Raw genomic sequence first — 18,305 nt, forward strand, 5'->3', positions numbered from 1 at the left:
ACTCCTAACCTCACAGGTGATCCACCCGCCTCAGCCTCCCAAAGTGCTGGGATTACAGGTGTGAGCCACTGCGCCAGGTTTCTTATGGCATTTCTGATAATTATTTGTTATATTCTCTTGTTAGAGATAAACTCAGTAAAGGTAGGCCTGTGCCTAGCACAGCAGCTTATTAGTGGGCATAACAGGCCTGTAAGTGTGGCTATATCCCCTTTGGAAGACTTTCATGCCCAACTAGGGCCAGACTCAGTACTTCATCACATTCCCCATCACAAAAGCCCAATACTCAAAACACTGGCAAGAAACAAAATGGGGGTACAGATGCAAGGGTGTATTGCCTATTACACAGCAAAGCTTACCAAAAATTCTCTACATAGAAATCTTATTATTTCTTGCAAGTCTCCTTCTCCAAGGCTGTGCAGCCTGGGATTCTTTCCCACTCTCCTACCCTATACAAACTCTTAAGCCCCTCTTGATTACCCTGAGCAGCTGAACTCTCTTTCTCAGCTTGCACAGGTCAGAGATGGGACTCCATTCCTTAAGCAAGCTGCTTGGAGACCTTGGTCTGTCCTGCAGGCATCCCCATGTGCACATCTATGTCTCTAACACATATTAAATGCCTCTACCACTATTTCTCAAAGCATGGCCCATAGAACACCTGCATCAGAATCACCTGGTGGCTTTAACGTGCAGATTTCTGGGCCTCACACCTGCTAAATCAGAATCTCTGGGGGGGTGGGGTGGAGAGGTGCTAATCAGTGGTTTGAAAATCAGTAGACATAGACTGTGCCAAGCCTGGTCTATATACATCTCTTTCCAGGAACATTCTGCAGCCTTCAGTGTATCCAGAAAAAAGCTGCATCTCCAGGCATCTGGGCCTGCATCAAGGCCTACCACACAAGAGGTGACTTTGATTTAAAAAGGGTCCTCTGCTTTTGCTTGTGTTTACTCAGGCCTGCACCAATTCCCTCCTTCTCCTCCTAGCATTCAGCCTTCCTTCCACAGTTCAAGTCCCACCCACCCTACTTGGAGCCCCCAATTAGTACTGTCCCTGAAGCACACACTTTTTTTTTTTTTTCCTCAGAGCAGCTAGCAAGAAGCGTGTCTGCCTGTTCTGGCCAGATGAATGAGTGGAGAAGCATTCTCTGGGAAGTCCTTTCTCCACTACAGTTCAGTCCCATGAGAGCATTCCCTGATGGAATTCTGGGGAGCAGATGTGGTTTAGGAAAGAGAAGGAGATGGGTTCATTCTGAGAAAAAGAGATGGCATTTTAAGGAAGTAATTCAGGTTGGGTGCAGTGCCTCATGCCTGTAATCCTAGTGCTTTGGGAGGCTGAGGCAGGAATTTCTCTTGAGGCCAGGAGTTTGAGCCCAGCCTGGGCATCATAGTGAGACCTTCATCTCTACAAAGAAGTTTTTAAAAATTAGCTGGGCATGGTGGCGCACATATGTAGCTCCAGCTACTTGGGAGGCTAAGGTGGGAGGATCCCCTGAATCCAGGAGTTCGAGGCTCCTGTGAGCTAGTATCATGCCACTGCACTCTGGCCCCGATGACAGAGAGAGACTCTGTCTCTAAAAAGAATAAATAAGCCGGGCGTGGTGGCTCAAGCCTGTAATCCCAGCACTTTGGGAGGCTGAGGCGGGTGGATCACGAGGTCAAGAGATCAAGACCATCCTGGTCAACAAGGGGAAACCCCGTCTCTACTAAAAACACACAAAAAAATTAGCTGGGCGTGGTGGCACGTGCCTGTAATCCCAGCTACTCAGGAGGCTGAGGCGGGAGAACTGCTTGAACCCAGGAGTCGGAAGTTGTGGTGAGCCGAGATCGCGCCATTGCACTCCAGTCTGGGTAACAAGAGCGAAACTCCGTCTCAAAAAAAGAATAAATAAATAAATAATAAAGCAATTCATTTTCACCTTGTTTTTTTTTTTGAGATGAAGTCTTGCTCTGTGGCCCAGGCTGGCGCATAGTGGCACAATCTCAGCTCACTGCAACCTTCGCCTCCCTGGTTCAAGCAATTCCTCCTGCCTCAGCCTCCTGAGTAGCTGGGATTACAGGTGCCCGCCATCACACCTGGTTATGTTTTCTTTTCTTTTTTTTGAAATAGGGTCTTGCTCTGTCACTCAGGCCAGAGTGTAGTGGCATGATCTCAACCCACTGCAACCTCTGCCTCCTGGGCTCAAGCAACCCACCTGCCCCATCCTCCCAGGTGGTTCGGACTACAGACACACATCTCCATGCCTGGATAATTTATGTATTTTTTTTTTTTTTTTTGTAGAGACTGGGTTTTACCATTGTTGCCAGGCTGGTCTTGAACCCCTGGGGTCAAGCAATCCTTCTGCTTTGGCTTCCTAAAGTGCTGGGGTTATAGGCATAAGCCACCATGCCTGGCTCACATTGTTTTTCCATCCAACCTTTGGTATTTAAAAAATAGCTTTTGAAGACAACAGATCTAATATGAGAAATTGAATCATGATTGAAAGTTGGTGCTGGTACATTAAAAATGTACCGTTTCTCCTCCCTACCCATAGATGCAAACAGACTCAGATAATCGACAGAAAAGGTAAACAGAAATCTGAGAGCAAGAGCCACAGCAAAGAGAGATACCTCTGGTGTGTTCTGTCCTCTGGCCTCAGACCTTATTGCTTTGATAACCGGAAAACATGTAATTGTTGATATTTTATAAAAGACAGTAAAGGAAGGCTGGGAGCAGTGGCTCATACCTGTAATCCCAGAACTTTGGGAGGCTGAGGTGGGTGGATCACCTGAGGTCAGGAGTTCGAGACCAGCCTGGCCAACATGGTGAAACCCCATCTCTATTAAAATTACAAAAAAATTAGCCAGGCGTGGTGGTGGGCTACTTGGGAGGCTGAGGCAGGAGAATTGCTTGAACCCAGGAGGCAGAGGTTGCAGTGAGCCAAGATTGCGCCACTGCACTCCGGCCTGGGCAACAAGAGTGACTGTCTCAAAACAACAGTAAAAAAAAGAGTGAAGGCTACTGGTAGCTCAGAGGTAAGAACACTTTTTGGTGTTCTCTCTTATGTCAGACCTGAAAACACTGCCAGTTGTAATCCCTCCTCTCCCACACTGGCTTCCAAAGACAGCAGTCTTAAACGCCTCCCAGCCTCCTCCCAGCCCAGACGCCTTCCCATTGTTCTCCAGTTAGGTTCATGGAGATCTCATTTTGTAGCTTCTAGTCTCATTTAGGAATACAAGAGTCCCTACTCTATCAATTTAGAACTGCCCTTTCTGGAAACTTCTTGAACAAATGAATACTGTAAACAAACAGAAAAAGTTAACAACAATAAACAAACAAAGGGTGCATGTATGTTGTGGAAAAGAATCATTAAAAATTGTGTCTAGGCTGGGCATGGTGGCTCATGCCTGTAATCCAAGCACTTTGGAGGCGAAGGCGGGCAGATCACCTGAGGTCGGGAGTTCAAGATGAGCCTGAACAACATGGTGAAACCCCGGCTTAAAAAAAAAATAATTGTGTCTAAAAGACAAATATGTTAAGGTCACGGGTTTGGTTCAAGTTTGTTGCACAATTTTGGAAAGCAGTAACTGTGGCACTCAGGAACAAGATCTATCAGTTCCATTCCTGGAGTAAAATACAGTTGGGATTTTATATTTGGTTTCTTCCCATCATGCGGCCAGGTTCACTTTCCAGAAAAAGGAGAGATAAAAGCAGTGCCATGCTAAAGACTGTAGGAATATTTTAATTCATATTTTTAATTACATTATGTAATAATAATATCACAGTCTATTTTACAAGTTAAATGTATGAGAATGTATGAAATAGAAATGGTAGGAAAAAAAACTAAACATGGGTCAGGAACATGGAATTTTTCCAAAAACCAGGGGCCAAAGGTAGATGTGTAGCCTGTAGGGCCCAAGGAGGAGTCAGGAAGGGTGACAGGTACAGTTATTGGTTTGTGGTATTTGTTCCCTGTGTGTACACTGGGAAGGACTTGAGACCTGTCCCCTGCCCTGGTCTGGGGTTGGGAGTTTAGTCTGGTCAGCTGGAAGATGGCGGCTTGGGAAAAAGAGCCATCTGGTTACCTACACAGAGCTGGTCCCCTGGTGGCTGCAGGTAGGTTCTGCTGTTGAGGGAATTAGGGGTGGAATTGTCAAAAATCAAACGTGTGGAGGAAAAAAGTAAACGGTTTCCTCCTCCCTCCAAAAAAACCCAAATTCTTGAAATGCACACATATTCTTCTCTCAAACATAGAAAAGTCTCACTCTGGATGTGCTTACAAGAAGATCGTCGTCAAAAAACTTTGTTTCTATGATAACGTTCCCACTGTAAGTAAGACGAGAAACAGAGGGCAAAAGAAAGACAGTGAGCATGTTAGGCACAGGATTTCATTTCCACAAAGTGGTTTCTATCTGGATTCCTAGGCCAATGGACATGCACCCACCCAGAGCCTTAGCTTAGGGACATTAAAATCCCTGTCTATATGGGCTACAAGTCTAATGTGACATTTAACTTACGTTGTTGGATTCATACCTGTCAAGCTCACAAATCAGAAGTGAGAGCATTTCTCCACTCCTTGGTACACTCTAAAGCCCTTAGTAGAGTGCTCTGCACACAGGGTGCTTATAGATCCGACTGACTTTCTGATACTGCATTCATGGACACCTCTGGCTTGTTTACACATAGAAGCCTGCAGACCTCAGGAGCAGTAACCTTCGCTACAGTACTCACTATAGTAGAAAGGTGGGCTTTGGTCAGGCCTGCATCTATTTTCCTGCCTTTGGGTAACAGCACCTTGCTCTTCATTTAGGAACTACCCTTCCTCCAGTCCATATGCCAAGTGAGTGGCCCCTCACTCACCTGGCAAAAGGGTGAACAGAGTATGTAACTTAGCCCAATCAGACTCTTTCGCTTGAGCAAGATCCTTGCTGTAGTTGCTCCTGGAGGAAGCCATCCAGGATTTCCTGTCCCCTGCATCTTCCAAGCCACCCCAGGTCTCCCCCTGTCTTTCAACTTTTGTATTAGCCAGAGCGTGTTTCTATGATTTACAACTAAAGAACACTAAGCGATGCACCTGCATTGTGTAGGCAGAATTTTATTTTTCTTGGTGGGTATCTCAGTGCTCCTATTTGTAAAATGGGAGAGACTATAACCTTACCAAATTACACTTGAACTGAGTTTAGGGCAACTGTTTTTAGGGGTTCTACAAAGTTAAGTATAGCTAGTCCCCTACTTACAATGAATCAGCTTATGATTTTTCTTTTTTAAGATGGGATTTCACCATGTTGGTTGGGCTGGTCTTAAACTCCCAACCTCAGGTGATCCGCCCGCCTTGGCCTCCAAAGTGCTTGGATTACAGGCATGAGCCAACACACCTGGCCAATTTTTCAACTTTATAGTGGATTTATGAGGATGCTAAATGCATTTTTGACTTATGATATTTTCATCTTATGATAGGTTTATCAGGATGTAACCCCACTATAAGTTGAGGGGTACCTGCACTATTTTGGGGGGGCTCTAAAAAGTATGATATGACTTAACCTAAAAATGTTATCACAGACTTAATGGTTTTAGTACCTGAAAGAAATCAGACCTGGCCCCAGCCTGACCAATATGGAGAAACCTCATCTCTACTAAAAAAACCCCAAAATTAGCCGGGCATTGTGGCAGGCACCTATAATCCCAGCTACTCGGGAGGCTGAGGCAGGAGAATTGATTGAACTTGGGAGGCAGAGGTTGCAGTGAGCCAAGATCGTGCCCCTGCACTCCAGGTTGGGTGACAGAGCACTCTGTCTCAAAAAAAATAAAATAAAAGTGGAAAAAAAAAAATCAGGCCTGCTGAAGAAGTAGTCAAATGAAGTTTAATAAAATAAAAAAAAAACCCTGCTTTCATAAACTGCTATACTTTCCCAGGGTAATTAATTACCAGCAGATACATTTCTGCTGGTAATTAATTATAAAACAGGTAAATAAGGTACTCAAAATCTGACTGGCTGATAGGATATAAAAGTAGCTACCATTGTAATTAAAAATCTACTTTTAAAACTATTAAAACTTTAAAAAAATTCTATTACAATTTTTTTTTTTTTTTTTTTTTTTTGAGACAGAGTCTTGCTTTGTCACCCAGGCTGGAGTGCAGGGGTGCAATCTTGGCTCATTGCAACCTCTGCCTCCCAGGTTCAATAGATTCTCCTGCCTCAGCCTCCTGAGTAGCTAGGACTACAAGCACGTGCCACCATGCCAGGCTAATTTTTTGTATTTTTAGTAGAAACAGGATTTTACCGTGTTAGCCAGGATGGTCTCAATCTCCTGACCTCATTATCCACCTGCCTCAGCTCTCAAAGTGCTGGAATTACAGGCGTGATCCATAGTGCCCTGCCTCTATTACAAAATTTAGATGGGGTCTTGCTATGTTGTTGCTCAAGCTAATCTCAAATTCTTGGACTCAAGCAATCCTCTTGCCTCAGCTTCCTAAGTAGCTAGGATTATAGGCAAGTGTCACCACATCTGGCTATTAAAAAAACTATTAAAAACTTAAAAAGGGGCTGGGTCCAGTGGCTCACTCCTGTAATCAATCCCAGCACCTTGGGAGGCCAAGGCAGGTAGATCACCTGAGGTCAGGAGTTCAAGACCTTCAGGAGTTCAGCCTGGCCAACATGGCGAAACCCCAATTCTGCTAAAAAAATACAAAAATTAGTTGGGTGTGGTGGTGGGTGCCTGTAATCCTAGCAACTCAGAGGTTAAGGCAGGAGATTCACTTGAACCCAGGAGGCAGAGGTTGCAGTGAGCTGAGATTGAGCCACTGCAATTCAGCCTGGGCAACAGAGAGACTCTGTCTCAAAAAAAAAAAAAAAGAAAAAGAAACCCCAAAAACTTAAAAAGTAGAGACAGGCATGATGGCACATGCCTGTAGTCCTACCTACTTAGGAGGCTGAGGCAGGAAGATCACTTTAGCCCAGGAGTTGGAGTCCAGCCTGGGCAACATGGTAAGACCCTGTTTCTAAAAAATATAAATAAATAAACAAATAAAACCCAAAAAACAAAAAGCCTAAAAGTAAATAACCTCAATTTAACAGATTCAATATGGCTTTCATAAAGGACCTGTTGAAAGAGATGATCCAATATTACACAATTATCTGTGGGACTAACTGGTTTTTTCTTTTTCTTTTTTTTTTTTTTTTTGAGACAGAGTTTCGCTGTTGTTACCCAGACTGGAGTGCAATGGCACGATCTCAGCTCACCGCAACCTCCGCCTTCTGGGTTCAAGCAATTCTCCTGCCTCAGCCTCCCGAGTAGCTGGGACTACAGGCGTGCACCACCATGCCCAGCTAATTTTTGTATTTTTAGTAGAGATGGGGTTTCACCTTGTTGACCAGAATGGTCTGGATCTCTTGACCTCGTGATCCACCCGCCTCGGCCTCCCAAAGTGCTGGGATATAGGCGTGAGCCACCGTGCCCGGCCTACTGTTTTTTTTAAACAGAGTCTCACTCTGTTACCCAGGCTGGAACAGTGGGGCAATCTTGACTCACTGCAACTTCCACCTCTCGGGTTCAAGCAATTCTCCTACCTCAGCCTCCCGAATAGCTGGGATTACAGGCATGTGCCATCACGCCAAGAGTTAACTTGGAACTAACTCTTTAGAAAGTACTATTACTGTAACATTTGAGAGACTAACATCCTTCCCACAGAAAATGGGAGGTGAGAAGTTATTGACAGTATTTTTGGACAAAGGACAAACAAATTATTCTTTGAAGAGGAAGTAAAGCTATAAATATGGTGAGCTATTCGCCAAAAAACTGTAACCAAGTATTATACTCAAAAGTTTAATTTTTTTTTTTGAGATGGAGTCTCGCTCAGTCGCTGGGCTGGAGTACAGTGATGCAATCTTGGCTCACTGCAACCTTTGCCTCCCAGGTTCAAGCGATTCTCCTGCCTCAGCCTCCTGAGTAGCTGGGACTATAGGGACATGCCACCATGCCCAGCTAATTTTTGTATTTTTAGTAGAGATGGGGTTTCACCATGTTGGCCAGGATGGTCTTGATTTCTTGACCTTGTGATCCACCCGCCTCACCCTCCCAAAGTGCTAGGGAAAACAGAATTATTAATAGGACTTTGCCAGATTCTGTTAAAGGTGATCTAAACAAAATACAGAAGTACCAGAAGTATGATAATCAGGAATGAGAGCAAATTAACATAGATTTGGTATATATTAAAGGCAGTCTCCTTTCATGTCATTTCATTTTATCTTCATTACACCTCTGTAAGACAGAATTATTAATTCTGTGTTTAGAGATTAAAGACTAAGGCTCAGAGAAATAAAGTATATTAGTGCCCAAGATGACACAGGTAGTCAGGGTGAATCAGGAATTTAAACCTGGTCTAAAGGTTTTTTTTATACTTTCCACTCTATCACACTGTCTTTTTCATATGAAAAAGGTCAGGAACCTGGAAACCTAGATACCCTTGGATGCTCCTTTTACTCTATTTCTCAGCTGAATTCTCTGCCCACTGAATGGCATCAGGAGTCCCACCTGCCTGGAATGCCTGTTTCTAGACACACTTCATAATTTCCTGAGACCTGCTCACTCACGTTAAGACGCTTGCTGGCATCATCTGGGACTCGGGTGCTGCCTCTATCAAGGACTGCCAGGTATTTGTGGAGTTAGGGATCACAAAGCCAAACTCGAAGAACCATTCTGAAGGAAGAAGGAAAAGCCTGGGTGAGCAGGTGCCCCAGTATAAAGTTTAAGGGCTCTTTGTTTCCCTCCTCTAGAGTGAGCCTCTTTCTACCATGAAAACCAACAAAGGAAGCTATCAGCAACCTCCCAGACCAGAGGCATAAAGAAAGACAGGGAAGCCTCCTTTAGGTTGTCGTCTGAACCACACCAAAGGCTTGCTTCTCCTGATTTGAGGTCTAAAGGACTAGGACCAGCAAGCAGGATACAATATAAGCAGCATTTTCTTAGATGTAGGCTAGATGTGAACTATACATAGATACATAGCTAAATTCACCTGGAATTAGCTCAAAGGGGCATATGTGCCCTCTTACACTGCTTGGTGAGAAGTCAATGCAGAGTGGCCTTGCCAGTCAAATCTGTATGATACTGTATGTAGAGCACTGTACTAGGCCCTGCTCACAGCAGCTTCCTCCATGACCGTATCACAATACAACGTCAGTGCCTAAACCAGGCACCACCCATGCTCCTAGTGTCAGAGACCTCAAAGCCCCTTGTATTGGCCAGCGTTGTTTTGGTTTGTTTTCACTGGGGATCCCCAGTCTTGCAGGGTGTAGGAATCCTACCACAAACTGAGTTGTAAAAGGAGTTATCAAAGCACTGCTTTAGTTCACTGGTGTGCCTTTTGTCCTGGTTGCCCTAAGCCCTGATTTCAGGCATGTAGGCAGCAGAATACCTTCTAGGCATTGCCCTTTGAAGTAAACTTTTTGTTCCAGGCGGAATTTTTCCATTTGTTCTATTGAAGAAAAATTCAGTTCTCGAGACACTGCCTTGCACTTGAGGATTTTCTTGGGAACACGGGCTGATAAGAGAGAAACAAATGTTCAAGCCATTCTAAATGAAAACCACCTGACTATGATGCTTCAGATTTCTGGGAGTTTCTTACAGCTGATTTAGACAACACTTTATTTATTACATTTTGGATAATGCCTTGGTAACTGCATTACACTTTGTATGGCTGAAGGCAGAGGTCTCCAATTGGTCACCTGTAACTGAAAGATACTAGACCTTCACAGAACACCACATTTTGTTCATTTAAGGGCCTCATCTAGCTACTCTCATCAGGAAGGAGGCTGCATAGGTACCTTCTCTCTACTCTCTTCTGGTGATTTTAACCCCTTCTTTTATTTGAGGGAGATAAAAATGAAAAATTTTCTTTTGGAGAAAAAAGCTGAGATCTTAGTTATCTTTGGATACGTCCTAATGGTAAAATTTCAGCACAAAGTGGGGTTTTGGGAAGTGGGATGGGCGTGGTGGGTCACGCCTATAATCCCAGCACTTTAGGAGGCTGAGGCGGGCAGATCACTTGAGGTCGGGAGTTCGAGACAAGGATGGCCAACATGGTGAAACTCGTCTCTACTAAAAATACAAAAATTAGCTGGGCGTGGTGGCATGCGCCTGTAGTCCCAGCTACTTGGGAGGCTGAAGCAGAAGAATCGCTTCAACCCAGGAAGCAGAGGTTGCAGTGAGCCAAGATTGTGTGACTGCACTCCAGCCTAGGGGATAGAGTGAGACTGTGTCTCAAAAAAAAAAAAAAGAAAGTAACTGAAACTGTCAACAACACATGGATTAACATGCTGTGTCTTGAGGGGCTCACCAGCCTATTAGGTATGTGTTAACTTAGCTCTCTGATGCCCAGGCCCTAGTCTGGCATTGGTGACGGCCCCGTATAGACAAAGGGTTGGAAAGTACCTTCATGCTCCACACCAGGAACAGACAGGTCTTCTGTTCCTTGCCAGAGTATCTTCCCTGTTTCAGCATCCCGAAGGTTCATCCAATTTCTGATCAAATATGACTAAGGAAAAATAAGGCACTGAAAGTGACTCCCACTTTGTACTCTAGGTGTCTCGTGGTTGCTCCCACTGATTCTTGTTTACTTTTTAAAAAGTCAGTCAAAACTGTTCATTGTCATGGAAGCAGATCAGAATGTGTAGGAGAGTCAAAAAGACATCTAAAGGAAGAAGCAGAGACCTAGAGAAGATATTTTAATCTATAAGAATCCTAAGACTGCACACACCTGGAAATTGCAAAAAAGTGGCAGAAAATGAACAGTGCAAAATTTAAAACTGAATTAAAAATGAACACTGCAAAATTTAAAATTTACCAACAGGATCTGACCAACCAAGATAAAATGCCCAAAGAAACAATATCAGCTGTATCCCAAGGGAACAACTCATGAAGATCACTCCATATTGAAGGCCACAGTCCATAAACTTCACCCACAAGCACAACTCTCAACTTGCTTTTTAGAGCCCCCTTTTACTTTTTTTTTGAGACAGAGTCTCACTCTGTCACACAGGCTGGAGTGCAGTGGTGCAATCTTGGCTGGCTAGAACATTTGCCTCCTGAGTTCAAGCAATTCTCGTGTCTCAGCCTCCCGAGTAGCTGGAATTACAGGAGCATGCCATCATGCCCAGCTACTTTTTGTATTTTTAATAGAGATGGGGTTTCACCATGTTGGCCAGGCTGGTCTCGAACTCCTGACCTCACGTGATCCATCTGCCTCAGCCTCCAAGTGCCGTTTCTAAATAGGAGAAGATAGCCAAGTATCGCCAGAAATTCAAGAAAGCATTTATTATGAAAGAAAAAAAGAGGCTTACAGATAAAGACATAAAGTTGTAAAAAGGAGCAATAAAAAAAGAGAGATATGACATAACCTCTATAGACACTAAAAATTGATACAATAAAATTGTGTATATTTTAGGTGAATTTCTCTGGCTTGAGGTTACAACTTATGAAGCAGGTCAACTGATGTTCTCTGTCAGAAAATTCCTTCTAACCTAAGTATTTATATTTTCTAGTTTCTGTATTGTTTGATACATTAAATGAGTCAATAATACCAATTTAAAAATGAACAGAACTCTAGAAACACATATATTTTGATAGCAGAACCAAACAACTCAACACAAAGACATCACTGAAGAAACCGTTCAGAACAAAAAAGGCAAGGATAGAAAATAGGAGAGCAGGTTGAGCGTGGTGGCTCATGTCTGTAATTCCAGTACTTTGGGAGGCTGAGGCGGGTGGATTCCTTGAGCTTGGGAGTTTGAGATTAGCGGAACCATGGTGAAACCTCATCTCTACAAAAATACAAAATTAACCAGTCATGGTGATGCATGCCTATGGTCCCAGCTACTCTGGAGGCTGAGGTGAGAGGATTGCTTGAGCCCACAAAAGTCAATGCTGCAGTGAGCCGAGATGATGTCACTGCACTCCAGCCTGGGCAACAGAGAGAGACTCTGTCTCAAAAAAAAAAAAGGAGAGTAAAGGCACAAAAACTGAAGAATAGTCCAAGAGTTCCAATGTCTAACTAACAGAAGCTCTAGAAAAGCAGAACAGAGAAAACTGAGGGGAGGATGGCATCAATAAATTAATTCAAGAAAATTTCCTAGATTGAAAGTGTCTAGCCCTCCACTCCCTTCCCTTTCTTTAAGAAAATAAAAAAGAAAGTGTCTAGCAAATACCCAAGTCACATCATAGTGGATTTTCAGAACATTAAAGACAAAGAAAAGCAAAAGCTGGCCAGGCGCAGTGGCTCACGCCTGTAATCCCAGCACTTTGGGAGGCTGAGGCAGGTGGATCACCTGAGGTCAGGAGTTTGAGACCAGCCTGGCCAACATGGAGAAGTCCTGCCTTTACCAAAAACACACACACAAAATTAGCTGGGCGTGGTGGCAGGTGCCTGTAATCCCAGCTACTCAGGAGGCTGAGGCAGGAGAGTTGCTTGAACCCAGGAGGTGGAGGTTGCAGTGAGCCAAGATTGTGCCATTGCATTCCAGCCTGGGAAACAAACAAGAGTGAAACTTCGTCTCAAAAAGAAAAAAAAACACGAAAAATGGAAAGCTACCAGAGGGAAAACAAGTCATTATACAAAGGGTCAAATCATAATGGGGAAAAAAAAATCAGAATGAATCAGACTTTTGGAAGATAGGAGACAATTGAGCAGGGCCTTTAAAATTCTCAGGGAGGCAGGCACAGTGGCTCACGCCTGTAATCCCAGCACTCTGGGAGGCTGAGGCACGTGGAACACGAGGTCAGGAGATCGAGACCATCCTGGCTAACACCGTGAAACCCTGTCTGTACTAAAAATCCAAAAAAATTTAGCCGGGTGTGGTGGCATATGCCTGTAGTGTCAGCTCCTCAGGAGGCTGAGGCAGGAGAATCGCTTGAACCCGGGAGGCGAAGGTTGCAGTGAGCCAAAATTGCACCACTGCACTCCAGCCTGGGCGACAGAGCAAGACTCCAGCTCAAAAACAAAAAACAAAAAATCTCAGAAAACAATTCCTAAAACAAACTAAAAAATATTTACTTTTTCAAGAAACTAAGAATAACATGTCTTCACCAAAATGACAGAGAAAACCAAGAAAGGGAATGACATGGGATGTAGGAAGCAACAAACAGCTGAAGGAGTCCCCTGAGTGACAATGAAGGAAGATCCCAAGACAGTAGCTCTTTAGCAGGTCTGCAGAGTGATCAGTCCAGGGTCCAGGCTAGAGCAGGTCAGAAAGCTCAGGAAGAGATTTTCTTGCTTTCTTTTTTCTTTTTTGAGACAGAGTTTCGTTCTTGTTGCCCAGGCTGAAGTACAATGGCATGGTCTCAGCTCACTGCAACCTCCACCTGTGGGTTCAAGCGATTCTCCTGCCTCAGCCTCCCAAGTAGCTGAGATTACAGGTACCCACCACCATGCCTGGCTAATTTTTTTTGTATTTTTAGTAGAGACAGGATTTCACCATGTTGGCCAGGCTAAGTCTCGAACTTCTGACCTCAGGTGATCCACCTGCCTCGGCCTCCCAAAGTGCTGGGATTACAGGCATGAGCCACACCGTGCCCAGCTTGAGATTTTCTTTTAAAAAGATGAAATGCATAGAATACCTATTGTGTTTATATGGAAAGGAGATTTATACAATTGGGGGAGATTTTGGGGTCAAATTGATGAGAAGCACAGAAAACCTAAGCAATGACAAAAATCCAATTACTGACATCAAGGAAAAATCAAAAGTAGTACTGGAAGAAAAAAGTAGTCATAGTATAACACATGGCCTCACTGCAAATAGTGCTGATGCAGTCATAACGATGAAAGTACATGCTAGAGCAGGAGGAACGATCCAAGATGGCCGATCGATAACAGCTCGGGATTGCAGCTCTCAGTCAAAGCGCAGAGAACTAGAGGACGCCACACTTTCAGACAAATTCTGGTCGCTCACGGAGCAGAAGATTCCCAGTGGAGGAACCACACGGGTCGCCAGCACTACTCTTGGGGCCGGCGCAGCGGTTTCGCCAGCACCTCAGTGCGGCGGCTCTCGGAGCAGAGTAAACAGGGCCGGCTCCCCTTCTGACTGAGGCTTGGAGGACCCACACGGGCCGCCAGCGTGACTCTTGTGGCCGAGGCAGTGGCTTCGCCGGCACCTCGGCGCGGCATAAACAGGGCCGGCTCCCCTTCTGACCGAGGTTTGGAGGACCCACACGGGTCCCCAGCATGACTCCTGAGACCGGCGCAGCAGCTGTGACGGCACCTCAGCGCGGCAGCTCTGGGCGCAGAGTAAACGAGACTGGTTCCCCTTCTGACCGAGGTTTGGAGCCCGGGGAAGGCAAAGTCGCCCATTAGGGACACAAGAAGGAAGCCAGACAGGAGAATCCTGGGCAGAAAAGCACCATCAGTCTTAACGCTGCCGTTCTGGCCCTGGAAACTAACAACTTGAACGTCCAATCAAGAGACCTAATCTGAAAGTTGGTAATTTCAAAGACGACAGGAGGATAAATTTACAATGATGGGAAGAAACCAGCATAAAAAGGCTGAGAATACTCAAAATCAGAACACCTCTCCCTCTAAAGATGATCACAGTTCCACATCAACAATGGAACAAGGCTTGATGGAGAACGAGCGCATCCCAATGACAGAATCACTCTTCAAGGAATGGATAAGAAACTTCTGTGAGTTAAAAGAACATGTTGTAGCCCAACATAAAGAAACTAGGAACTTTGAAAAAAGGTTTGACGAAATCCTATTGAGAATAGACAACTTAGAGAGGAATGTAAGTGAATTACTGGAACTGAAGAATACAATACGGGAACTCTGAGAAGTATGCACAGGTTTAAACACTCAAATTGTTCAAGCAGAAGAAAGGATAACAGAGGTCAAAGTCCAACTTAATGAAAGAAAACAAGAAGACAAAAATAGAGATAAAAGGATAAAAAGGAATGAGCCAAGTCTCCAAGAAATGTGGGACTATGTGAAAAGACCAAATTTACGTTTGATAGGTGTACCTGAATGCAACGGAGAGAATGAATCCAAGCTGGAAAATACCCTTCAGGATATTATTCAGGAAAATTTTCCTGAAGTAGCAAAGCAGGTCAATATTCAACTCCAGGTAATACAGAGAACACCACAAAGATATTCCTCAAGAAGAGCAACCCCAAGGCACATAATCGTAAGATTCACCAGGGTTGAAACCAAGGAGAAAATACTAAGGGCAGCCAGAGAGAAAGGTCAGGTTACCCACAAAGGCAAGCCTATCAGACTTACAGCAGATCTCTCAGCAGAAACTCTACAAGCCAGAAGAGAGTGGGGGCCAATATTCAACATCCTCAAAGAACAGAACCTTCAGCCCAGAATTTCATATCCAGCCAAACTAAGCTTCACAACTGAAGGAAAAATAAAATATTTTATGAACAAGCAAGTACTCAGAGATTTTATTACCACCAGGCCTGCTTTACAAGAGCTTCTGAAAGAGGCATTACACACAGAAAGAAACAACCAGTATTAGCCTTACTAAAAATATACCAAAAAGTAAAGAGCACCAACATAAAGAAGAATTTTCATCAACGAATGGATCAAACAGCTAGTTAACATCAAATGGCAGTAACCCTAAATTTAAATCGACTAAATCCCCCAATCAAAAGACACAGCCAAAACCCAACGGCATGTTACATCCAGACCTGTTTCACATGAAAGGATACACAAAGACTCAAAACAAAGGAATGGAGAAATATTTACCAACCAAATGGAGAGCAAAAATAAATAAATAAAAAGCAGGCGTTGCAATTCTCGTAGCGGATAAAATAGATTTTAAAGCAACAAAGATATAGTAGTAAAAGGATCAATACAACAACAAGAGCTAACGATCCTAACACCCAGGTACATAGAGACTTAGATTCAATGAGACAGAAAATTAATAAGGATATCAAGGACTCGAACTCAGATCTGGAACAAGTAAACAATAAATATTTATAGAGCTCTCCACTTCAAATACACAAAATATACATTCTTGTCAATACCACGTCACACCTACTCATAGGTTTAAATGAAACATTGATTGGCCATTATTAATATCCATTTTTTTTTTTCAGAATAAAGCAATATTCCCGTTTACCTCCCTCTCTCTTCCTCTTTCTTTCTCTCCTTTACTCATTTTTTTTTTCTTTCCTTCTCTCAAAAAAAGAAATCAACTTGTAAACCTCTAGATCCAGGTCGGCAATGTCTCTCTCATTGCTTGAATTCCTTCCTTCCCTTCCCTTCCCTCCTTCCCTCCCTCCCTCCCTCTCCCCCCTTCCTCCCTTCCTTCCTTCCTCCCTTCCTTCCTCCCTCCCTTCCTCCTTCCCTCCCTTCCTCCTTCCCTCCCTAAAAAAAAAAAAAGAAAGTACACGCTAAGGCCCAGTATAATTACCTGGGAGGATGAGGGAACAAGAGTATGTATGGAAAGTCAGGCACAAAATGTTGAGAAACAACAAAACTGTCATTTTCCATAGTGGAAAGTGGACAAATAATGCTAAAATGAAATCATTAAGACATAGCCACAATGTACTTTTTAGAAAAATCAAGATAAATACCAAATAAGCTAAAAAGAATTGAAAAGTTTTTTCTGGGGAGTAGAAAATAGCGGTGGTACAGGGAGTGGTGCTCTTCAGTAGAAACTAGGTAGACTGATTCTTTAAATGATGAACATATACAACTTAATAAAGACTAAATTTAAGAAGAGGGTCTTAAGGCTTTTTGTTTTAAAAAAATGGACAAACCATTAAAGGAAAAGAAAATATTATGCAAGCACAGAGGCTAAGACTGCAAAAGATGGTTAATATTTGCAGAGACAGAGCTTCAGATAAATATATATAATAGATATACTTTACATGTGTCTTTTTTTCTTTTCTTTTCTTTTTGAGAGGGAGTCTCACTCTGTGGCCTTGGCTGGAGTGCAGTGGTGCAATCTTGGTTCACTGTGACCTCCACCGTCTGGGTATAAACAATTCTCTTGCCTCAGCCTCCCAAGTAGCTGGGATTATAGGCGCCCACCACTACACCCAGCTAATTTTTTGTATTTTTAGAAGAGACAGTGTTTCACCATGTTGGCCAGGCTTGTCTCAAACTCCTAACCTTGTGATTCACCTGCCTTGGCCTCCCAAAGTGTCAGGGTTATAGGCATGAGCCACCACACCTGGCCACACTTTTTTTCTTTTTCCTTTTGTTTGTTACCTTGTAATGAAACTCTCTTCTCAAAGCACTCTATATCCTCCCTTCCTTGTGGAAGGCAGTGACCGCTCTGTACTACAGCAGCTAGAAAGGCCAGATCCTTTTTTACCAGGCCTGGTATAATTGGGGTGAACACAAGAAGGCCTAGCCTTGGACATTTGCTGCCCAGTTCTGGGGTCCTGAAGCTATAATTACACAAGGTCTTGTGGAGGAGTTGGCAGTTCTTCAGGGTAGGGGTAGCAGGGGTATGCCAACCTGCCCTTTCCTACTCTGTGGTCTTTGCTGCAGGCCCTGTCCTTCAACTTGCAGGCAGTTCTGAAAACCTGATATCCCTTCCCATTGTTTGAATAGCTTGCAGTGGAGAACCCTAAACAACACAGCTGACTGGAATCATCACGTGTGTAATGGCACCACATTTTACCCTCTGGTTTTGCTGTTATACAAGAAAAGTCTCAAAAGATAACCAAGTGTTGTTCAGCAGAGTGCCTGCAACATGATGAGGAGTTGAGCCTTCTGTGCACTCACCCTGCTTGTGGGCACACCTGCATGAATGTACCATCGCTTTCAGGTCACAATGGTTGTGTTACTCCCCTCTCAGGGTGTGCAATTCCTAAAAAGCTCTTCTTCTATGCTCATTACATCTCTGGACAGTGCTGCTCCTCTCCACCCATGTGATCTGCGTTCCTCTGGTTCATATTTTCAAACTCCACTTTATAAAAAAAAACAACTAAATTCAAAAGCATGTTCATATACTTGCTTAGGTCATGTCTCACAATTATAATTACTACAAATATGCTCACCCATCCCAGGGTCTCTATAAATTAAGAGAAAGCTTCCCAACTGCAGAAGGAAAACAACAGATACTACTGCTCTATCAATCCCCTCTGAGCTCAGATCTAAACTGTCCTAGGCAGCTAAGCCCAAGGTTTTCTGAAGACACAGTCCTCATTCGACCTGCTCTGAACAAGCTTTTGATTCTTTCACAGCAGACAGTGTCCTATGTACCCAATATGGCAACAAAGACATCAGACTTTCTTAAATTAAACAATAAAATTAAACAAAACTAAAATGACTTCTACAGTTCCAGCCTCACAGGCAGGTGAGACATTCTAGCAAATTAGAAAAGCCCTG

General features: G+C 43.7%; 1 protein-coding gene across 2 annotated transcripts in view; it reads right to left on the reverse strand.

Moving 5' to 3' along the window:
• Positions 1-3,695: 3,695 nt before the first annotated feature.
• Positions 3,696-18,305, reverse strand: part of PDE6D (phosphodiesterase 6D) — a 65,562-nt gene continuing 50,952 nt past the window's right edge. Inside the window, exons 2-5 of one of the 2 annotated variants that reach the window (XM_002749890.7) lie at positions 10,403-10,491; positions 9,387-9,512; positions 8,566-8,671; positions 3,696-4,300 (exon numbers count right to left, since the gene is read on the reverse strand). In XM_002749890.7, coding sequence (XP_002749936.1) covers positions 4,219-4,300; positions 8,566-8,671; positions 9,387-9,512; positions 10,403-10,491 — 403 coding nt within the window. In that variant the 3' untranslated portion in view covers positions 3,696-4,218. The remainder of the gene's footprint in view (positions 4,301-8,565; positions 8,672-9,386; positions 9,513-10,402; positions 10,492-18,305) is intronic. The other variant, XM_008999694.5, reaches the window with a different exon arrangement.

The sequence above is a fragment of the Callithrix jacchus genome, chromosome 6 (genome assembly GCF_049354715.1).
Source record: "Callithrix jacchus isolate 240 chromosome 6, calJac240_pri, whole genome shotgun sequence".
Taxonomy (NCBI): Eukaryota; Metazoa; Chordata; class Mammalia; order Primates; family Cebidae; genus Callithrix; species Callithrix jacchus.